General features: G+C 44.4%; 2 protein-coding genes and 1 long non-coding RNA gene across 3 annotated transcripts; all 3 read left to right on the forward strand.

The window, feature by feature from the left end:
• The first annotated feature begins 10066 nt into the window (after positions 1–10066).
• Positions 10067–11989, forward strand: LOC136512965 (E3 ubiquitin-protein ligase RDUF2-like). Its single transcript, XM_066506965.1, has one exon. The coding sequence runs from the start codon at positions 10383–10385 to the stop codon at positions 11607–11609; it is 1227 nt and encodes a 408-aa protein (XP_066363062.1). The 5' UTR covers positions 10067–10382; the 3' UTR covers positions 11610–11989.
• Positions 11990–16059: 4070 nt separating this feature from the next.
• On the forward strand, positions 16060–17038 carry LOC136513431 (uncharacterized). Its single transcript, XM_066507433.1, has 2 exons — positions 16060–16413; positions 16554–17038. Exons 1-2 carry the CDS (start codon positions 16157–16159, stop codon positions 16690–16692), a joined length of 396 nt encoding a protein of 131 aa, XP_066363530.1. The 5' UTR covers positions 16060–16156; the 3' UTR covers positions 16693–17038.
• A 5057-nt stretch (positions 17039–22095) lies between these two features.
• LOC136511948 (uncharacterized) lies at positions 22096–22796 on the forward strand. The gene is made up of 3 exons (XR_010772931.1): positions 22096–22167; positions 22266–22340; positions 22420–22796. It is a non-coding gene; the product is annotated as an uncharacterized lncRNA (long non-coding RNA).
• The last annotated feature ends 402 nt before the right edge of the window (positions 22797–23198 follow it).

The raw sequence follows: 23198 nt of genomic DNA on the forward strand, positions 1-23198 counted from the left end.
CGGCGACAGGAGCCCGGTAGCAATTAAATAAACGGCACAGGAAGGTCCAGCAGCTCACCCCAAACACGACTGAGGAGAGAGCAAGGCCGGAGGAGCAATGGAGACGCGGTTCGACGGTCACAGCGGCCACGGCGGTGCGAGCAACGGCGACGACGGTGCTCCGGTGGCTGTGGTGGACAAAAGGAGCAATCAACCGGTCATAGAGCATCATGGGAACAAGGCAGAGCTGGAACTACACTGAGCAAGAGCAACGGCTCACCGGAGAGCGTTAGCCACGGTGACGCGCTTGCGACGGTGATGCTGCCAGTCGCGAGGAAGAAAAGCGTCGAGCGGCGTTTCCCGGCGACGGCAAGCGACCAGGGCTGGTTGGCTAGGTGCTCAAGGATTAGGCAAAGCTGGGACTGGCTTTGCCGAGACGATGGAGGCACTACAGCGACAACACGGGCTCGCCGGAGTTGAGCGGTGGCGACGGGAAAACAGAGCAAGGAAACAGGAACGAACGACGACGGCTTAGGCTAAATAGCGCAGCTCAGAAGCACAAGGAAGCCACGCAGGAGCCTTCTCCGCGCCAGCGCGACGCCAAAGACGACCACGCGCGCGCCTGGAACCGAGAAGAAGGTCGCCGGTGGTGTAGCTTAAGCGGCGAGCACTGTTCACCATATTTACAAAATTGCCATTCATCTAAATTTCCAAATTACTCCCAAATTTGTATAACAACACAAAAATGTCTAAAAATAAAAGTTGTTCAAAATTCAAAGTTCTACAACTTTGCTTTTATAACCACCCCCTAATTCGGTCTACATTTAAAGAATTACGCCTTTTTCAAATTACTTCAAATTTTTCATAACAACTTTGAAAACTCCAAAAACAAACTTTATATAACCAGACAAGCTCTACACTTTTGCTTTTAGACTCAACCCCAAAATGTGCTTAGATTTTGAAATAGGTTTTTAGGGTAGGATTTAAGTACTGAAAATCAGGGTTTTCTTGAAAATTCAAATCCAAACAAAACTTTGAACTTGATTCAAACAATACAATTCAACACATACAACATAAAGGTAAGCTTGTTTTAGTGTATGCATATCAAAAAATTTACTAACACATAAATGATGTGCTATGCATATGATGACATGGCAGGTTTTAGTATTTAAACACCCGAGGTGTTACACAGGACGCCCATATAACGCGGTCCACTCGGCAAGTGAACCCATACGGTATGTGCGCTCCGAGTATCCGACTCTGTACACGACGTTTCAATTTCCTAATATGAGTACGGAGCCACGGAGGAACACGCCGCCTGCTCCTGACGCCCTGACCGGTGAGTCGAGTTGGTGACGCCCTGCCGCCGTGGCCCCAGGTGCCTGTCGGCTGTCGGCTGCCGCCCTCCGCCCTGCTCCGAATTGTAGGATCATCGTCTATTTCTCGCACGTATCGTCTGCAGTATTTACGGTCGCGCTAATCAGGGTTTATCATCTTGATTTGCTATTTTACGTTGGTAAAAAAATTAATCTCTGGCCTTGGTCTTTTTATAGAAATTTATTGTTTAGTCTTTTGAATGAATGTCTAGTCATTTTCATTGAGCGAGATATTTTCTTTAAAGTTGATGAAGAATGAAGATGATATAGTCAAGACATTCATGTCCCTTCGAAAGCGTCGAATAAAGCAATGAGAAAATTAGCATTGTAAGTTTCTGATACTCTTTTTTGCCTATATTTGAACTATTTATATTGTATTTAGTGGATGGTCTCAACCTAGTCCTTGAATTTACCGAATCACATTGCAAAATTGACAATTGTTACCGAATTGCTAAAATGGATTTACCGAATTGTATATGAAAATTTTAGAGCGGCATACCCTAAGCTAGAATCCTAGATTCGCCACTGGCCCAAACCTCCTTTCTACATTATTTCATTATTATTCATGGAAAAGACTACTAAATGTAGGCTATAACATACAAGCTTCATCTTCTGCAGACAGTCTGAAAACAGCGTGCTTCAGTACAGCTTTAGCTTACCCATCCTTCGAATTTAAGAAATTTTCTAAGTATTGTGATTTGAGAACAGAAATCTAAATTAAATAATGTACTACTAGTTATATATTGATGCCTCAAGTTTTAACGTTTTCGAACATGTAAAGAAGTCAAGACACTGTCAAGGTACAGCAGCAGGATTCATCAGGCAACCGACTTGCATTGGTGGTAGCTATCATCCAACCAGCCGGCAGCTAGGTCCATCATGGTCCATGGTCCATGGATGCATAATATATAAGCATGATATATCATATCCACACGCACGGTTGGCAGCAGCAAGCCATCAGCTAGTTCAATGATTTTTTTAAAAAAATCCTCATTTGGTCCACACACAGATAATAAAGAACCAACACACTTATATTATTATTCTCTCCAGTCAAGGAACCGGCCTGCCGGGCATACATTGCAATATTGCACGAATTGATGCATAGCAGTGTCTTAGTTTGGTTAAACTACAGCTTGCTAGGCTGCAAATCCAAAATATATGTAAGTCGTTAGAAACACCCAGGTGCCACACCTTGCCATGTGGTACTACAGTACCCAATAGTTGTAATAATTATAGAAAAGTAATTTTCAATTGACGGTCAACAAACTTGTCCTGAGTTCTCATCTGCTAGGTTTTGGAATTTACAAACTGCGCATTTAGATTTCTAAACTTGTCTGAGTTTTTAATTTATCTAGATCTCGGTACTTTTTAAATTGTGCGTCCAGAACTTGTCTCACGTTCTTATCCCGGTCCCCAGTCGCAGCTATTGCACATACCGCATCTCCTGGGGGGCAAAACAGAAAACACTACATGGAAGAAATAAAAGTTGTTAGACAGAGAAGGTTTTTATTTATATCTATGCATATATGGCAGGCAAATAAAAAAAATTCCATAAGCAAGCAAAGTGGGAGTGACGAGGCAGGCACGCGTGCAAATCCGATCCGAACGACTCGGCATCCCTGGCCTCCTGTACGCGTACACAGTAGGGGTGATCGGTTCTTCCTTCTAAAACTCTTTGTCGTTGTTGTACCGTAAGATGTTTAGACACATATATGGAATATTAAAAATAGATTAATTATGAAACTAATTGTATAACTTATGACTAATTTATGAGACGAATCTTTCAAGCATAATTAGTTCACTATCTAATAATGTAGTGCTACAGTAAGCATATGCTAATTGCGGATTAATTAGGCTTAATAAATTCGTATCGTGGAGTACTGACGAATTCTGTAATTTATTTTTTTTATTAGTATCCAAACACCCTATGTGACACTCTCACGTAATTTTAGTCACCGGATCGAACACCCACTAAGTACGTGCACGTCGCCGTCGTCATGGCAGATGCCACCAGGCCATGCACGTTGAGGCCTTGGGTTGACTGACTCCGGCCGCTTCCGTTCCGTGCCTGTTAGTTCAGTGCGTTCTTAGCACCTTTTGTTCGTTTCCAACAGAACTTACAAATCCTGTGTTGACCATGTATCGCACATTATCAGTTTGAAAAGGATGTATTACACATTATGAAAAATTAACTATCATCGTCGTTCGTCCAAAGTCAAGCAAGCAACAGTCATCGATAAATTAATTACTACGGTTTTCTTCAATATAATTAATTTATAATAGCACTTTGGTATACTGCGAACTTTCACTTTTTCCCAACTCTGGGTTACGAAGAATATTTCAAATATGTATTAGTTTAGCTCTACCTGAAATCCTTGGGCTATTCAAATATGTTTGCATCACAAATTCAAATAGATGACCATGACCTACTCTGAATCATAAATTGATATCTTTTCCTCGATGCAGCTTGCCCACACCAGGAATGATAATAATATGAACTATTTTTTTTTATTTATCCTTTTCCTAGATTGACAAAGATACTCTGTTATACACACCTGTCCACATGATCATCATATTCCGGTTCAACAATGCTGTCCACAAGCTTATTAAATGTATATTCCACAGTATAGGCCTCCATCTGTACAACTTTTTTTTGGTATAAATAAACTAGAAAGAAGTCTTCTATGTTCTTTACTACTCTTATCTTGGAATTTCTTCCCTTGGCTGCCTATCGGTTTTATTAACTATGTTCTTTAGCACTTGGTTTGTATAATAACTTGAATAGGGTCATGAATTTTGATTGCTCAATTCAAGCTTAGAATTTCTACATCGCGAAAGAATATCGATATACTTGTGATATAATTTGACTACATTTTGTTATCAGTCGCAATCCAGCTCACTTAGTTGCTGATAATATGCACCGTCGTATTTTTTTAAGCATCAATCATCCCTTTCCGTTATGTACTTACTACTTAAAAATGTACTTGATTTGTATAAAAACTTGAATAGAATCATGAATTATGATTGTTCAATTCAAGCTTGGAATTTCTACGTCACGAAAGGGTATCGATATTCTTGTGATGTAATTTGACTAAATTTTGTTATCACCAGCAATCCAGCTCACTTAGTTGCTGATAATATGCACTAATTGTGCTTTATTTACATTAGCCCATGTTACAAACCAATTGTTGAGGCTCTAGCGCACGCATGGATCCTATATTAGCAATTGAATTTTAGTTCCGCTGCATGCTGTAATTAAATCCTGTGAAAAAGGATTGATGACTAGAATTCAGGACGATATTCCTACCATCTTGGTCTGTATGGTTGTTATAGTTTTTTTTCGAAACTAAAGTTTGTGCCGCTTCAACAATTCCCTTTGGATGGTTCGGCATGGTGGTTGCTGCTTTGCCAACCTGGTGATGTTCTATTTAGACAATTGTTTATTCAAAATTGTGGCACATGATGCGGATTTTTGTGCATGACCAAGAGATGCCTTCATATTATTAATGGTTTCACTGATGTGATACCAACCATGCATTTTTTCCGAATAGACTGCAAGATTATTGCCGCATATATTATTAGAGCAAAAAGAAGAAGAAGAAGAAGTTAACCCTGTTTTTATGGTAAAACCAGTCCCAAAACTGAACAACCTCATCTCGATAAGCCGGCAAGATCCACCACTACTAGAGGACCACTCCAACTATTAACAAAACGAAGCCCAAAAACAGTGACTAACAAAAGTCCCACCGCAAGCAACTTCACTTACATATATAGGGTAAAAGAATCAGGCCTCTTATACTCAGCCTATTGATTCCGTTTTAATTTATATTCAGTAGATAGCAGCCTAGGTTTCAAAGATAATATGGGTTACGAGAAATGCCATGCATCTTCCGTCCAATTGCTGCACGACGGGTCAAAAAATTTTTTTTGGTTCCTCAATGCACAGATCTCATTCTCTTTTCAGCAAGATTTAAAATTAGTTTTGGAGCGTGCCACCACCAATTTTATTGGATTTCTGAAATAAGGTTCGAACATCTGAACTATATTATGTCATTACCATCCTCCTAAGAGCATCACTGAAGAACTCCATACTGAAGCTACTTGAATTGCATGATAAAATTATTTACCTGTAGTTTTTGACCAATTTTGCAGATAACACACCCTGCAAGAGTTGGTGATTCATCATCAGGGATGAAATGCCTGGGATGCTGAGCTGGTTGCTTTGTGCCAACCAGGTAAATACCGAAATTATTAATTACTGTCATATGTTCCCATTTCAGGCACATATCCAATAGTAATAGGTTTCCATTAGTTTAAATGTCTTATGCATAGATATAAACACCACCCAGGCTCTAAGTTCCCAATTACCATATCCGTACTCATGATGCAAATGAAAGTTTTCATTGTCTACAGCTCAAAGTTACAAAGAAGACCTTTACTACTAGCATGGTCAATAATATTGCCTCCATGGTATATATCACGGTTAGTTCTGCTACAAATCCAATTCCGGAATTTTTGGACGAGTGGGGCGCAGAAACTTTGAGGTTTATTTTCGTTTCCTTGTCAGTGTGTACATGCATTTTTATTCGTACCCTCCAAAACCTTATTGTTCTATACTATTTTCCGCAGGAAGTATCACCGGTCACCATTCCACAGACCGCTTAAGTTTTTGTCAACGGTTGTTGGGTTCAAATTCATAGGAACTATAACCTGTTGATTAAGGGCTTGTTTGGTTCATAGGAAAAACATAGGAAGATCAAAGGAATCAAGTTCCTATAGGAATTTTCACTGTAGCAGTGTTTGGAATAAAGGAAGAGACCCAAACCGTTCAAGAGGAAAGGCCATGAAACCTGCAGTTTTGGAGGAAAGAAAACATGAGGTCTGACCTCATGGGAATATTTCCTGCGGCTCATGCACTCTCACACGCACTAATCTGCATACTCCCTCCTGCATGCATGCACAGTAATTAGCTCCTATTTAATCTAAACAACTGTGTTTAGCACAAACCAATAAACTTTCATGCTATTAGTATTCCTGTGTTCCAAACACTCGTTTCTACAAAATTCCTGTGTTTTTCACTCCTCTGTTTTACACCTCTATTCCTTTCCCATTCCTGTGTTTTCTCTCGTTCCTGTGTTTTGCATCCCTCCGTTCCAAACAGGCCCTAAGACTCTTAGGCCCCCTTTGGATCACAGGATAGGAAACATGCAGGGATAAGAAAAACATAGGAATTGATGTGCTAGGTTTCTCCAATCCTATAGGGTTCAAAAACACAGGAAAGTAAATAAGAAGCTCTTTGGCAGCACCAAAGGAAAAAACGCAGGAATTCTGAACAGGTTTGAGAAGCTCTTTGGCTAGCCATTGCATTCACAGCAGAAAACTTGCCGTTTCATGTGCTTATACATATATGCAGCAGCATACAAACACAGCCTTCTCATTTGCATCCTGAAGAGACCAACAACTAGCTCATCCCCAAATCTGCTCAGCTCAGTCACAAAGCATTGCAACAAAACATTCTTGACATACAGCTAGCTCCTCCCCAAACCTGCTCAGTCATCGTCAGCATCATCAAGCATGTGCAGTTGAGTAGTACCACGGCATCGTTTCTCAAATCAAAGATAGAATATACATTCTCACATTGGAAATAAAAGGGAATTGCATGGCTCAGATGGAAAAAAGAAAGTGTGCGGAAGATACAGAAGAAGCTTACAGATAACTTGCAAGATGTGGATCTGTGATTGACGATGTGGATTCGGGAGGGTGCCGCCGCTGGGATGGAGCCGATGTCGCGTGGCCGGCGTAGGGAGGGTCGCCGACGTTGAGGAGGCTCGCGTCGTCTCACCGGTGGGTGGATGTCATGCGGTCGGCGGCAGGGCATCGTTTGGCTAGCGATGGGGCGACCCCGTCTCCCTCTGCGAGGACGGCAGGGACCCCCTCTCCCTCTGTTCTTGTTGTTTTGCTTCTCCAGAAGCAGCGCAAGGCCGAAAAAAATGCACGAACAGACGCGGAAGAGCACGCGAGCGGTTTCGTTTCGCGCCAGGAAACTTTCCATGAAGTCCGAGCTTTTGTTTACTTTCCTGTGAAAGTGAACCATAGAAATCCAATCCTATGGAATATTTCCTTTGTATTTCCTGTGAACCAAAGCCAAGTGTAGGAAAAAATCCAAAGGAATCCAAATCCTACAAAATTTCTTTACCAATTCTACCATCCAAAGGGGCCCTTAGCTGGTTAAGAAGAAAGGTTTGTTCCATACTATATTTTCTACTTGCACATAAGAAACACAAATTAGATTACCCACTCACATATACAAGCTTCTGATTGAGGTAATGTTTTTTTAACAATAATGTTTGATATGCAAACCAGACTTCTTTTCATAACACAGGTATATATCTACTGGAATTTTCATTTACTTTGGTAGTGTATACATAGACAGGTGACACTGCATGTTATTAAGGGTGCACTTCAATGGCATTAGTATCTCAGATCTGCTTGGTCCTCATTTTCAGATTCACGTCAATGCTAAAGTTCATGTGGTTCATCATATCGGTCTTAAAGAACTTCGACTCTACACGAGTTATGGACGTTGTAGTCGTCCATTGTTTGTTGTTGAGGGCCAGAAGCTGCTCAACACAAGGCACACATCGGAGCCTTGCAACAAAGGATCTGCAATTGACCGACATCTGATCTGAGGCCCTTGTGTATGAAAAGGATTTTGTGTACCATTCTAGAGACTCTTCTATGTAAATCAGTTCGCTTCTCTTCGTTCCAGTACATTGTTGTGACTCTATAGTCGTGGATGAGTAAAGGATCCAATACTTTCTTTTTTTCTTCTTCCTGAAGTCTTCAATGCCTAACATACTAATGAGGTGTTTGGATTCGGTGACTAAAATTTAGGTGTGTTGGGAGGATGTTGCATGGGGTGTTCGGATACTAATAAAAAAATAAATTACATAATTCGTCAGTAGTCCACGAAATAATTTTTTAAGCCTAATTAATCCGTCATTAGCATATGTTTACTGTAGCACCACATTGTCAAATCATAGACTAATTAGGCTTAAAAGATTCGTCTCGCAAATTAGTCGCAAACTATGCAATTAGTTTCGTAATTAGTCTATATTTAATACTCTATGCATGTGTTTAAACATTCGATGGAACAACGACTAAAATTTAGGAGGGACAACTAAACACCACCTTAAGTCCATGGATCAGTTCAACTTCATGCCTGTATTACACATTTGAACATTTACACTTCAGTCACGGATAGTTTGCCTACGCGCGCCCTGCACTGGTGGGTCTAGGGAGAGAGGAGAATCCAGAGGTGGACCGAGCTGGGTCTTGCGTCTTGGGCATGTTTAGTTCCTCGGAATCTGAAACCACTGTAGACTACTGTAGTGCACTGTAGCATTCGTTTGTATTTTGTAATAATTGTCTGATCGTTGACTAATTAGGCTTAAAATGTTCGTCTCGCAAAGTACAACCAAACTGTGCAATTAATTTTTTTATTTCGTCAACATTTAGTACTCCATACATGTACCGCAAATTTGATATGACGGAGAATCTTTTTTTTATATAGTGTCAAAGTTTGGATTTTGGTGAAACTAAACGTGGCCTTGGCTGTGTCGCGTGACGGAAATGCCCCTCCGAGCCCCCACGTCCCTTCTGACGAAGCAGCTCAGGTGGCTGCCAGCTAGTGGGCAGGGTCCCGCCAAAAAAACTCGAAGGAATCGAGAAATACTGAGATCAGTTAAATTTTATAGAAAGATAGGGCTATTTTTATAGAAAAAAAATACTCACGTTGTAAAGAAGACCTGATCGCTGAAGAAGAAGTACGTATACTCTGCGGACTAGTCTGGTCGCTGGTCAGCAAGCAGCAGGAAGAAGAAAAAAAAGAAGAAGTGGCGAGAGGCGCGTGCAAACCCGATCCGAACGAGTCGGCATCCCTGGCCTCCTGTACTCCTCCCACACGTATGTGGACTTGTGGTTGTTGATGATTATACTGAAACACACGAACGAAACCAAAAGAAAGCCAAAACACCAGAGGAGAGGAGGGAGGGAAGCTTCGCGACGCGCAGCCGCCGCCGTGGAATTCAGCGTGCTCGTCGCCGTTTCGCGTTTTCCGTTTTTTCCTCCCAGGCCTTGTTTAGTTCCCTTTAAAGTTCCAAGTTTTTTCACTCTCTCTCCATCACATCAATTTTTGGATGTTTGCAGGGAGTATTAAATGTAGGTAAAAAAAATAACTAATTACACAGTTTAGTTGGAAATCACGAGATGAATCTTTTGAACTTAGTTGGTCCACGATTGAACAATATTTACCAAATAAGACGAAAATGCTACTATTCATTGAGTTGAAATTTTCAACAAGGCCCCAGCACAACAAGCTCATGTCATCACTCAAACCAAACTCAACGCGCTTTCATTCATTCAGTTTAAATAGTCCAGTACTCATTCCAATTTTTTTTATTTAAAAAAAACACTAAATTTATTTCATATTTGTTGCATCAACCAATCCGAGTGTCCAATGAAAACCCCAACGCGGCATCGGTCGTGTTCGTGTCGTCTGAGCAGGCAACTTCCACGACCACACCACCTGCGTGCCTTTTCCTTTTCTTTTCCTCCCCCACGGGTGGGCCCACCCGCCCCCCACTCCACCTCGTGTCCACCCACGCCTCCGCCGGTTAAAAACCTTTGCTTTCTCCCCCACCTCCAGTCCACCCAGCATTTCTCTTCTCCACCCACCCGAAGGCAGCAGAGAGGGGAATCAGTCGTCGGTCCTCGGCCTCGCTTCCTCCCACACCACCAACCAGCCCTTCCTCCTCCTCCCTCTCTTCCCACCTCCGCCGCCGCTGCTGCCTGGAGCAGAAAGCAGCTGCCTTTCCTAGTCGCCGCCGTGCCGGCCGGCCGGCCCGGATCGGCTGCCGTTCGCAACCATCAGCGTCGGCAAGCTAGGTAACACTCCTCCTACCTTGGATTGGAGTATTGGACTTTCCCCTTCTCGCGCCGCCCAGATCTGATCCCTCCTTCCCTCCGATGGCGACGCCGTCCTCCCCCTCCCCCTCCCGCTCCCCGACCTCCTCCTACTGGTGCTACCAGTGCGACCGCTTCGTGCGCGCCGCCGCCTCCGCCTCCCCCTCCCCTGCCTGCCCCTCCTGCGGCGGGGGCTTCCTCGAGGAGATGGGCGCGCCGCCACCACGCGCAGCCTACCTCCGCCGCCCCAGCGTGCACCACCACCACCACCACGTCGCCGCCGCATCCGCCGACCTCCGCGCCCGCCGCGGCGGCGCTGGCTCCGGCGCCACCGGCTCCCGCGCCTCGCCCTTCAACCCCGTCATCGTGCTCCGCCGCTCCCCTCCCACCGCCACCGACGCCGCAGACGGCTCCTCCTCCCCCACCGCGAACCCAACCAACACCGGCAGCAGCTTCGAGCTGTTCTACGACGACGGCGCGGGATCGGGCCTGCGCCCGCTGCCCGACAGCATGTCGGACTTCCTCATGGGGTCGGGCTTCGAGCGCCTGCTGGACCAGCTGGCGCAGATCGAGGCGGGCGGGCTAGCGGCGGCGCGTGCCCGCGATGCCCCGCCGGCGTCCAAGGCCGCCGTCGAGTCCATGCCCGTCGTCTCCGTCGGCGCCGTCCACGTCGCCGCCGACGCGCACTGCGCCGTCTGCAAGGAGCCCTTCGAGCTGGGCGCCGAGGCCAGGGAGATGCCCTGCGCGCACATCTACCACGCCGACTGCATCCTCCCCTGGCTCGCGCTCCGTAACTCCTGCCCCGTCTGCCGCCACGAGATGCCCACCGACGCCCCGCGCGCCGCAGGCGCCACGGCCGCCGCTGGTGCCACCAACGCCGGGGAGGAGGAGACTACGGTCGGGCTCACCATCTGGAGGCTGCCCGGCGGCGGGTTCGCGGTCGGGAGGTTCGCCGGCGGGCGGAGGCCCGAGGAGAGGGAGCTGCCGGTCGTGTACACGGAGATGGACGGCGGGTTCAACAGCGGCGGCGCGCCCCGGCGGATCTCGTGGGGATCCAGGCAGGCCGCGTCCACGGACAGGGGCACCGTCCGCAGCTTCCTGCGCAACGTCTTCGCCTGCTTTGGAAGACGCGGCCACGCCTCCTCTTCGGCGTCAAGGTCGCACGCCATGCCTGAGCTCAACGACGACGACGCGTCTGACCATAGTGCAGCGTTCAGCCATGGGTCTAGGAGCCGGAGCACCAGCTGGAGGCTCGAGGACGGCCATGCCGACGCCATGGTGCAGAGATGATGATTGCTGCCTGTCTGTAGTACAGTACGCGGCAAAAAGCTTGCTGCTTTGTTTCATTCATGTTGTATTTATTTACCATACTACTACTCCTGCTACTTAGACGAAGGAGAAGAAGGAATTGGAGGATTTGAGTTTGTAGAACAGGGCAAATTGGTGTTGTTGCAAGTACATAGGAAGGAGAGCAGCATCTCTACCTCTCTCTTTGTTAGAGATCAAACCATGCGTTTGCAATTTGCATTGCAGGTGGGGGAATTGTTCTTCAGTTCACTGCGAAACGGTGATTCTGAAATGAGCATTTGGTTCGTTGGTTATTAGGATGTGATCGATCAACCGTTCTTTCATTATTGGTAGCAAATGGCTGGTGTGATTCTGTTCGATTCTGTTCTGTTCAGTTCAATGTGGCAGGCACCATTCTTTGCGTTTCTAACAACAACTCAATGGATACCACATCGCTGGCAATTGCTGGATTCAACAAAAATCTTTCTTCGCTGGCTATTGCTGGATTCAACAAAATTTCTTTCTTCTGCAAGGATATTCCATATGGTCTCCCTCTCTCTCTCTCTGTTCTTATCTGTTGCAGTCTTGCACCAGCTGGATGGATACACCTCATATGTTGACCATTTCCTGGCTACCTTCGGTGTTGTTTATCACTATGATCAGCGATCAATCAGGTTCTTGCACAGTTATATAATGCATGCTGTTTTTCTTTGGGTCACAAGTCAACGCCTCTTCATTCAGTCCAGCCCATGCCCATCTATCCAAAAAGAAAGAAGATGCTCCATTATCTAACCCTGTGTCGTGTTCGCGTCCTCCCTATGAATAGACTGCCTGCCGGCAACGGCAATCTTGAGTTTTGGAGGCATGTCGCGTCATATTCAGAACTTGGGATATTTTGCTTCTTTTTGATCCTACATAGTACTATATATATACTTTTATGAAGCAAGATATTTGGGTATTTTGCTTCTTTTGTAGCTGTATCCTACTACCATAGCCTATGATCTATGATGCAGGAGGATATTTCAGCAAGTGTAAGCGGTGGTGCTGGACGAGTACTTGGCTACTTGCTAGGCAACAGCATCACTGTCCCGGTGTCTGTCCTGTCCTGATGCAAGCCAAGCAAGCAAAGCAAAGGAAAGCACAGAAAGTGGCATCTCCATGAATTTACTTGCCCTCTTTTCAGTTTTACGTTACCCTCTGATGACCGGCGTGGCGCCTTTATATGGGGATGGGGACGAAAACTCGAAAAGGACCTGCACACTGCACTGCAGGTAATGGAGCTCACAATTAGTAGTAGATTCTCCTGATGGTTGACTCCGCCATGTGCTCTGTTTGCAGTACGTTAGTTTCCCGTCTCCTTTCACTCTCGTTCCGACTGCTTGTCTGCGAGCTGGATTTGCTGCAGCTGCTACCTTTGCTTGCAGTTGCATTGCAGACTTTGCAGTGCTCTCTGCTCTGCTACTGCACCACAAGTTGGAATTGGGCATGGCCATGTCATCTGAGTACCACAATGACCATTTGGCTGGCATCACCAGTCAAAGCAAAGCATGCTCCTCCCCTTCACTTCTCACTTCACTTGCACGGTCGATGGTCCATGCTAGCACGTCCATGGATCCTCTTCTCATTCAGCTGCTCGTCTGAGAGCAGAAACCCGGCCCTGAAGGTGTTCTGCCGTGACATTTCTTCATTCATTCATTTGTTCATTCATTCATGTAGGAGTACTGCTGTTGATGAAAACATGTTTGTACTACCAGGCAGGCAGGCCCAGCGAGCGATGATGGTGGTGATGAAGCCGTGCGCAGATGCTGCCGCGTTCCCGTTGTCTCTTCTTCAGGTAGCTGAGCCACAACGGCAACCGTACCGGAAATTGCGAGCTGAGGAGGACTGGAGTAGTCTCAAAACATTCAGTTCAGAGGGACAGACAGACAGAGAGGGTCTTGTGTGACGTGCGAGCAATTAGAGCAGGTACGGTGGCTAATCACCTGTTGCGCTTGTCTCCAACTGCGCAGTAGGCGGATCGACAGGCGTTGCCACGAAATCTCTGATGCCATCATGCTGTCTCTGTGTTGCTAAGCTATCGACAGTTCACCAATTTATATACTATATCCCCCCTCCGAATGAGACTCTTCCTTCTTCAGGAATCAAACAATCCGAAATTTAACTAGATTTATAGAAAAAAAAGTCTCAACATTTGTATATCTAAATAGAGAGTTTATCATGAAAACATATTCCATGATCAATCCAGAGATACTCATTACGTATATATTTGATCAGATTTAGGAATTGTTTAACTTTTCCTCAGGAATCTAGAGCGAGATTTTCATTTCGTTTTGGGACGGAGGGAGTGAGCACGTGTTCAGTGTGTTCTTGTTCACCCATGACGTGTTTAGGGCCCGTTTGGCACAGCTTATACCGGCTCCGGCTTATCTGACGAAAACACTGTAGCGACACTGTAGCAAAAAGCCGGTTTTCTCTCTCCTCCCCTCTACTCTCACTGACATCGGCACTGTTCATCGAAGCCGGAGAAGCCGTTTTTTCTGGCTTCCCCCCGCTTGCTACAGTACACGTGCTACAGTGAGACGAAAAAGTAGGAGAGAGAAAACCGGCTTTTTGCTACAGTGTTGCTACAGTGTTTTTGTCAGATAAGCTGAAGCCGGTTGAAGCCGTGCCAAACGGGCCCTTAGTTAGAACCCCAAATTTCCAAAAAAAGTGCTACAGTAACCATCACATCGAATCTTGCGATACATGTATGGAGCATTAAATGTAGACGAAAAAAAACTAATTGCACAGTTTGGTTGGAAATTACGAGACGAACGTTTTGAGCCTAATTAGTCCATGATTGAACATTAATTGCCAAATAAAAACGAAAGTGCTACAGTAGCCCAAATTCCTAAATTCCCCCAACTAAACACGCTTCCAGTCGTTTCAGTTTTGCTCTGTCTGAAACCAGATGCAAACTTCCTAGTTCCTAGTAGACTTTTTTGGTGAGTTTGTTTGAGAAGCAAAAGGTAGTGTCCACTCTACCAGAGTTCACGGGGTTGATACGGATAGGACAGGACAGGCTTGTTTGCACTGCAATCTGCACATGCTGATTGAGTTCTGTGACTACTACAAGCAAGCAAAGCAAAGCAAGCACACATGTGGGGTGTGGGTGTCCCGTGTCCGTGCCCGGTTTCGCCGTTGCTTCAAGAAACTGTTCAGGGTTCAGGGAGGAGGAGCGAGGTCTTCCATCGATGCATGCACGATTCTTGTTAATGGCAGTCTTCAAGAAACTGTGGCGTGCTTAGCATCCACGGCGACGGCTAAACACGCCGTGCTCGCTATATCTTGGATTCGGTAACAATAATATTATAATAATGGTGCATTATATTAGTGGAGGAATCAACTCAACTCAATTCAATTCGATTAAGACTCGAGGTGGTCCAACTGCTCCTTCACGCGTGTCTCGTGGCCCCAACGTGCAAGCCACCAACGGAAATAAGCATATTTATAAAGTCGTTATTATCTTGGTTTATACTAGTACATATAGTACTACATACACTCTTTCTACATTATTACTGGGAGCGTATCAAATTATTTATGAATTACTCTCTCCATTCTAAATTGTACGATATTTTGGTCTTTTTTAAACTATACATGTATCTAGACATATCAGAAAAGCTAAAACATCTTATAATTTAGAACACAGAAAGTAATTTATAATAATATCGATTCACTTATTTCACAACACTTGTTGTTTTGGCCCTGGCCACGGGAGCTAAGGATGATGTATTCTCTCCGTTCCAAATTGTAACACTTGTTGTTTAAGCGGAAAGCAAAATTAATTGGACAAACTGGATCGGGGTTTGGGTCAACCAAATCTGGCCCACACTTGCATTGCATGCCCAAGAGCATGCAAGTGATGAACCTTGCTTTTGTCTCTTCTTGCGTGTGCAAGCCTTATGACTTTGGTTTGTATTGCAACTATTAGTTGTGTATCATTTTCGGATGGTAGAGGCTAGAACCTTGTTCCATTATCTAAGAAAAATGATGACAAGTTGCTATATGGTCTGATCACAGAGAGAGCAGCAATAACACATGAATGATGATCATGGGCCAATCCAGCGGTGGGGCAGACGAGGCTCGAGCCTCCCTAATGCCTTCGGCACAATGGAGCCTCTCTCCTCTATTCTCGTGGAAGAAGAAGGAAGAAGAGGAGTAAGTAAGAAAGGAAGCAGGGAGAAGAAAGAGGAGGAAGAAACAAACCCCTCCTTGCATTCTACGCTGCATTCGTCGCTGAATGATGAATTAAACGTTGGGATAATACTTAATTCGAGTAGCGACATCGGTGGTGGCCCAGGAGAAGCAGATTGTCCCTAACGGTCACATGTAGCCCAGCATGGGCCCACCTGACAGGCGGCCGGCAGCGACGTGCTACGTGCCTTCCCCTCCCTCGCTTATCCGCGATCCACTTTGTGAGGTCGCACTTTATCCTCGTCGCCACCACCTCCAAGGCTCCAACCTTAATCCTTCACCAGTAGCTAGCCACCTCCATTCACCAGCTAGCAACAATGGCTGCCGTCGTCAACGCGCCAGCAACTGCTCGTTGCTCGGCCGCCGGGCCGCAGCTGCTGCCACCACGCGGCGCTGCGTCGTTGTTTCTGCCGTCGATGATGAGGAAGAGGACGACGGGAGCGGCCGGCCGGCTTGTCGCGGTCTCGGCGGTGGGCGACGTCGCGGCGGAGGGCAACACGTACCTCATCGCCGGCGCGGTGGCCGTCGCGCTCGTGGGCACGGCCTTCCCCATACTCTTCTCACGCAAGGACACGTAAGCAACCGCAACCGCCATCGATCTACGACTACGAGAGCTTCAATTCCATGCACACGCATGCATCAATCCAGTATGTATATATAATCCATTGCCATGAGCAATTAATGATATGTTCATCGTACCGGCCGGCTGGGTAGGTGCCCGGAGTGCGACGGCGCCGGGTTCATCCGCAAGGCGGGCGCGACGCTGAGGGCGAACGCGGCGAGGAAGGACCAGGCCCAGATCGTCTGCCCCAACTGCAACGGCCTCGGCAAGCTCGGACAGATCGACAAGTAGCTAATTCCATCCACACACCCATCAGTCATGCATGCTAAGCTCACTCAATTCACATTGTCTTGTCTGCATCATATACATATGCATAGAGCTCGACTGGAGTCTATATGTATCTATATGTGCATGCATGGACAAATAAACTACTGCTCTTCTGTGCATGCTCATTTGAGTGAGCATGTACAATCAAAGGTATGTATATGCTGTAAATTAAATCTGTTTTCTGACAGGTTCTGAATGTATACACTGAATGAGTGTGTTCATTTGGTCTGTAATGTAATTCCTGTTGCTTTTCAGTAACGTTGCTGTGTAACATTGTTCTCGGTGTTGTATGTGCTAGTAATTGTTTATATATATGTGCATTGTGTTTCAACCAATTTTAGCATTATTAGTAAGAGAGGGTCCAGCCGCAATCGAGGCTGCTTACCAGTTTTCATTTGCACTTTGGATCTTAGGCCCTACTTGTTTGAGCTTTTGGCTATTTTTTAGACTACTAGCTTTTGGACTTTTCAAAAGTCAAATCAGGTTTCCATAAGCCAAAAAGCCCAAAAACTCACTAAGTGAGCTTCTGGCTTTCCTGGAGTTTTTTTTTTTGGCTCTTGAAAGGTATAAAAGCTGAGGTCCAAAAGCTATCAGAATGCCCAAACAAATGGGGCCTTAGTTCCTATGTGATCAATTCTTATGATCACTTTCTCCATAAAAAGTGGTGGTGAATAAGAACTCTTTGTACTCCATATACATCTATCTGTTGAAGTGGTGTATATATATATATATATATATATATATATATATATATATATATATATATATATATATATATATATATATATATACTACTGAGTTATTTGGTACCCAGCGTCCTACAGGCGCGCACGCGCATCCTACGTTGGGACCGAGCGTGCCCATGCACCTGGGCCGCTGCAGCCCAGCCCGGGACTAGAAACCAAGGCCCGAGGAACACATCCGAACGAAAACACGACAATTGACCGTGCGCACCTTCTTCCGAAAAAAAATTGGATTCGGTCCATCCGTACGCAGCCCTGGTGCAGACCGTGTCCATGATGTGTGGGCCACGAGAACAGCTTAAACGTAATTGTGGTAATCGAACACCCCATGGAACCACGTATCATCCACACATCCGCAGGCTGCTTCTGTGCGGTTGGTCCGCACCAAATTTTTTTCCCTTCTTCCCTATCAGCGTACACCACCTTGCGGTTGCTACTCCGAGCAGGAAGTCAAATTCCCGGTTAAACGACCGAGAACACCACAGTGCGCTCGCCTTGCAGTCGCAGCAGCCCTTGCCGTGCGCTCGCTGTGCGGTTGCGGCTGCCCTGGCCGTGCGCTCGCCGTGCGGTTGCGGTTGCCCTGGCCGTGCGCTCGCGGCAGCCCTCGCCATGCGCTCGCCGTGCGGTCGCGGTCGCCCTCGTCGTTCGCTCGCGGCAGCCCTCGCCGTGCGCTCGCTGTGCGCGCGTAACTCTACATCGCGCAGTAGCGGTCGCCGTCAACCGCCCGAGAACCTGACCGTGCGCTCGTTCTTCGATCAGGGACGACGCATGCTACTCAGACCAAGGAACCGGCATCGGTGGATTGCCCTGTCCTGAAGATTGGAGGGAACCGGCTGTGGAGGACAGGTAATTATGGATGAAATATGTCGGATTGAATGAACCGGCTCATTCAATAGGAGTGCATCCTGTACAATTTCTGGTCCATAATAACTTACATGATCATAAATTTGTTTTGGGGATTAGATTGTGGTATGAAAAATGAATTACCTGTTCAGTGAATGGGACAGGCTCTTATCGATTCTTTTCCTGTTGATTGCGTCCCCAATTTATGGATGCACTCTTATAGATTGTTGAACCAGTTCATTCAATGGGACTAATTGTTGACTAATTTGTGGAGATTAGTTTCTGCTCTGTGCATACACGTGCCATGTCTGAAATGACAACTAATCCCAATCAACCCAATTGAAGCTGGAGGTAGGAGCAAAGAAAGCAACATAGGAAAGAGAGATGGAAAATTAGATTTAGAGAAACAATCCGATTATTATGAAAGAAATTTATGAATCTGCATGCATCAATAGGCAAAAAAATAATGAATTGCATAAGGAAAGAAAAATATAAGAGATTGAGACAAGGAAAGGAGAGGTGTAGGCTTCGAGAGTTTTTGTTTCCAAAATGTTTGACATTGAGTAATGATGATTAATATGTAGAATTGTCTTGAAGAGCCCTAAACATTTGTTGATCTGTGAATAAGGATGGCAACGAGAAGGCTGCAATTTGATGAAGTAGGAAAGAATAGATGTGTTGCAGAGATGAACGAAGAGGGTGTCGCTGTTGAAGAGGTGACAAGATGCAATATACGGATGCAACAGGTTGACACTCCATGCTGCAACTTTGTCGATAGTTTACTGGTTGGTGAAAATCAAGGAATCCAGGGGAATGGTTCAAATGAAAGAAGCACCGAAGGAAACCGCACACCGCAAGCATGCTGCCAAACCGAGGGTTAGTGCTTGGTTATTCCATTTCAAGGTTTGTACAGCTTCATACATTTTAAGCTTTATTCTCATTCAGGTCAAGAAGGACGTAGCATAACTTTGTTCTCACCGCCCTGCAACTGTTGACCCATCAGTGATTGTGACAGACGAAGAGCATAAATACAGCCATGTAAGTGTAATATTGGCCTTGCCGGTAATTTGAGTTGAGTAGATCTTAAAAACAGGCTATTTGTTTCAGTAGTGTAAATGGTAAGCATATAATTCTGAAATGGTTATGAGAATTATTTTTAAACAGAAAGAAAACTTGGACCAAGCTTTGATTCCTAGAGTGGGTATGTGCTTCAAAACAGAGGATGAAGCACATAAATTCTACTGTACATATGCTGAGAAGGCAGGTTTCCAGCCAAAGAAGGCTAACAAAACTGATTATACTAGGTACTTAAGGTGCAATAATTATGGAATAGGTAAATACTACAAGGGGAACGAGGCAAAATACATCAGGGGCAAGACAACAAAGAAGACATCATGCCTGGCATTCATCAAGCTAAAGTTTAGACGTGACAAAGAAAATAGTGAAGAATTTGTAGAGATTACAGATGTCAAACTGAACCATAACCACGTGTTGCTCCCAAAACCTACAGAAACAAAACAGATGAGGGCGCACAAGTACAAGAATCCTTTGCTTCTAGAATATGTTGATGACTTACAATCAAATGATGTTCCTAACCATAGCATTAGAAACATATTAAGAGATATGCATGGAGGTGAGGAGAATATAGCGATGACAAACCGAGATTTGGAAAACCGGTGAGTGGCAAAACATAATATATTTTTCAATTCTTGTCGATATGTGATGAGCTTATGTACGACTAACCTGCAGAAAGACGGCTAATATGAGGGCGGAGCATGCAAATGACGTCAACAAGCTGCTGGAATTCTTCAAAGACCGTGAGGCAGAAAACCCCCAATTCCGCTGGGAGGCAAAGGTTGACTTTAATGGATGTATACATAGCATATTTTGGAGTCATGCCAGCATGCAAGGGGAATATGTAGATTTTGGAGATGCAATGTCATTTGATACAACCTATAAAACAAATGTTTATGATAAACCACTGGCTATGTTTGTTGGCTCTCACCATCACCTCCATAACACTGTTTTTGTATGTGCACTACTCGGAGATGAAACAACGGAAACATTCGAGTGGGTTTTCAGAGCATTTAAAAAATGCATGGGAAAAAACCGAACAAGATGTATTCTGACAGGTTTCCAATTTTTTGTATTTTGCATAAGGTTATTTATTTGATAAATTTAGTTGCTTGGAATAACCAAGTGTAATGTGGTTTCGTGATATACTGTCAATTTTCATGATTTAAATGAAAGCATGTGAAACAAAACTTGCAGACCAAGATTCAGCAATGGAAGCAGCAATCAAGAAGGAGTTTCTAGGGATAACTCACAAAATATGCAGGTGGCATGTAGTCAACAAGCTATCAGCCAACCTGAATGAATTGTATAGCATGTATGAGAAAGAAGACTTCAAGAAAAAAATTAATTCTATGCTAAACCATCCACTAACACCAGGAGAGTTCGAGGAGGCATGGAAGGAACTAATAACATAATTTAATCTAGAAAAAAATAGTGCACTTCAGAGCCTTTATGATCAACGCAGCAGGTATATCCCCGCGTATTTCAAAGGTGAATATTGTGGAAGAATGGCTTCTACACAACGCAGCGAAAGCACTAATTTTATTATGAAGAAATATTTTGTGGGAAAGAAAACAGCATTGCACCGGTATGCAAAGCAAGTGCTGAATTTTGTGCATACAAGGAAGATGAAGGAATCTGCAGAGACTTACCAGGGAACGGTAAACAAATTTTGAACCCATAATATAAGAATGCATTATTGGTTTTAGTGAAATCTATAATGTAGGTGTGTTGTTTTGTGATGCAGAGCAAGACGCTTATGAAGAGCAAATGGGAATTCGAGATACAAATGGGAAGAATTTGCACTAGAAATGTGATTAAAGACTTTGAGAAGAAAGTAGTAGACTGCACTGCATATAAGATTGAGGACAATACTGAAGCAGGAAGAAATTGCTACCTAGTATGTCCACACAAACAAGACTGCGAAGATAACATGGGGGCAACACAAATTCAAAGTAAGGACAGACAAAGAGAACGGTGATTTCAGTTGCGAGTGTAGAGAATGGGAACACACAGGTATCATAAATATTTGAACAGTAGTTTTTGATCTCTTAATCTCGTACTGGTGTACTCTGCTAAGTCATAAGGATGTTGAAATCGTACCATGTAGGCCTATTTTGCGTGCATTTGTTGCGGACCTTCATTCACATTCAAGTTGATAAAATACCTATGAAGTACATTTTTAAGCGATACACCTAAGTTTGCAAGAAATGAATTGGCATTTAGCAGGGAAGACAAGCTTTTGACAGGAGCCGATGGCAACACAACAAGCTATAGAACAAAGTTGCTATTGACCAAGAGCACAAAAGTTGTGCAAGCCGGTACCATGTCGAATGCTGTGTTCCAAAGAGCAATTGAAGTAATGGATAGCCTGTTCAACGAAATAAAAGACACCCCGCATGATATTGTTCCAAATTCAAATGCGACAGGAAGGAATACAACTGGACAGGTATTTGAATGGTGAATTGAGAGTGTATGGTAATGGTTCCAAGTTATAAAGTTTTTACGAAAATTGTGGTAATGTTGGTGAAACACAGGAAACATTTAGACAAGATGATAGGGAGAGGGGGGGGGTGTCAGCATGATGTGTGGGGGCACGGAGAGGGTACACAGGTAATTGATTTTTATTTGGGCCATCCAACAAGGTGGCATTGTGACAATAACGATGGTGATAAATGAATATTATTTTCTTCGATAACAGGGGAGCAGACAAACAAATAATGCACTTGGCACAGTAATTGACACATGTCATGATCATGTTGATAGAGTAGCAGCAGAGGTAAATTCAAATTGGATGAAACTTGGAATTGGAGTGCATATAATAATTGTATGTGTCAAATTTTAACTGACAATGAGTAAATGATTATTGAACTGTAGGGAGTTGGAAAAGGAAGATGGGATGGGAGAGAGAATAGAGAGTCCAGTGTCCAGAACACTATAGGAGCACACAATGTGAGATAATCTGGGCAGTCACTAAAGAATTAATAATATATTATGGTTGAGCAAATTTTTATGATAAAAACATGGACAGGTCGGTGTAACACAGGAGATGGGGATTTCAATGGATCGACCACCTCAAGCAAAGACAAAGGGACGTTGCAAGACATCATCAGAAAAGAATGAAGTCACTCTTGGAGCACAAGGCGAGAAGAAGGGAAACAGAAGATGCAGCGTTTGTCACCTCTATTCAACACATAACTCAGTGACATGCCCAACGTTGGAAAAGAATAAAGACCGCCTTGAAGCGAAAAAGAATAAAAAGAGGGGTAGACGTGCAGGAGCAAATAACAAGAAAAACAAGTCTGATCATGGAAATGATAGAAACATGCAGGAGGAAAAGCCGATGGAAAGGAGGAGGCTGTTGGAAGACCGTTCTTACATTGAAATTCATAGGAATTTAGATGATGATGATGAAAATGTTGATGAGGCTGACCTAGTTTGAAAGTTAGTCACAATATGAACAGTAATTACATGCATACAATTGTGTATTGTTCAAGTAAACAACACGCATATAGGATGGGTGCTGTCGACATTGACATGTCAATGAAAATGACTGTGCACTAAGTACAAGACAAAAGGTATCCCTTTTCAGATGAATCAGAAAACCAGTGACTTGTGGCAGTAAAATGTTATCTAACAGCATACAAGATGGTGCCAAAAACACAAGCATGTATACAAAACTAATGTTATTGAATTAACAGATAGGTGCACTTACATGAATAATTCGGCCTCTATGTAAAGGAGGATCATTTTGTACCAACTCAGTCTACCAAAAAGAAAGAAATCAGGAAACTAGTAACAGATGCCACC

The sequence above is a fragment of the Miscanthus floridulus genome, chromosome 16 (genome assembly GCF_019320115.1).
Source record: "Miscanthus floridulus cultivar M001 chromosome 16, ASM1932011v1, whole genome shotgun sequence".
Taxonomy (NCBI): Eukaryota; Viridiplantae; Streptophyta; class Magnoliopsida; order Poales; family Poaceae; genus Miscanthus; species Miscanthus floridulus.

What these genes read in the sequence shown, in the direction of transcription:
- LOC136513431 (XM_066507433.1), top strand. Translation starts at nt 16,157, where the DNA reads ATGGCTGCCGTCGTCAACGCGCCAGCAACTGCTCGTTGCTCGGCCGCC. An exon ending in CTCTTCTCACGCAAGGACAC is followed by an intron (nt 16,414 to 16,553) that starts GTAAGCAACCGC and finishes CCGGCTGGGTAG; the next exon opens with GTGCCCGGAGTGCGACGGCG.
- LOC136512965 (XM_066506965.1), top strand. Translation starts at nt 10,383, where the DNA reads ATGGCGACGCCGTCCTCCCCCTCCCCCTCCCGCTCCCCGACCTCCTCC.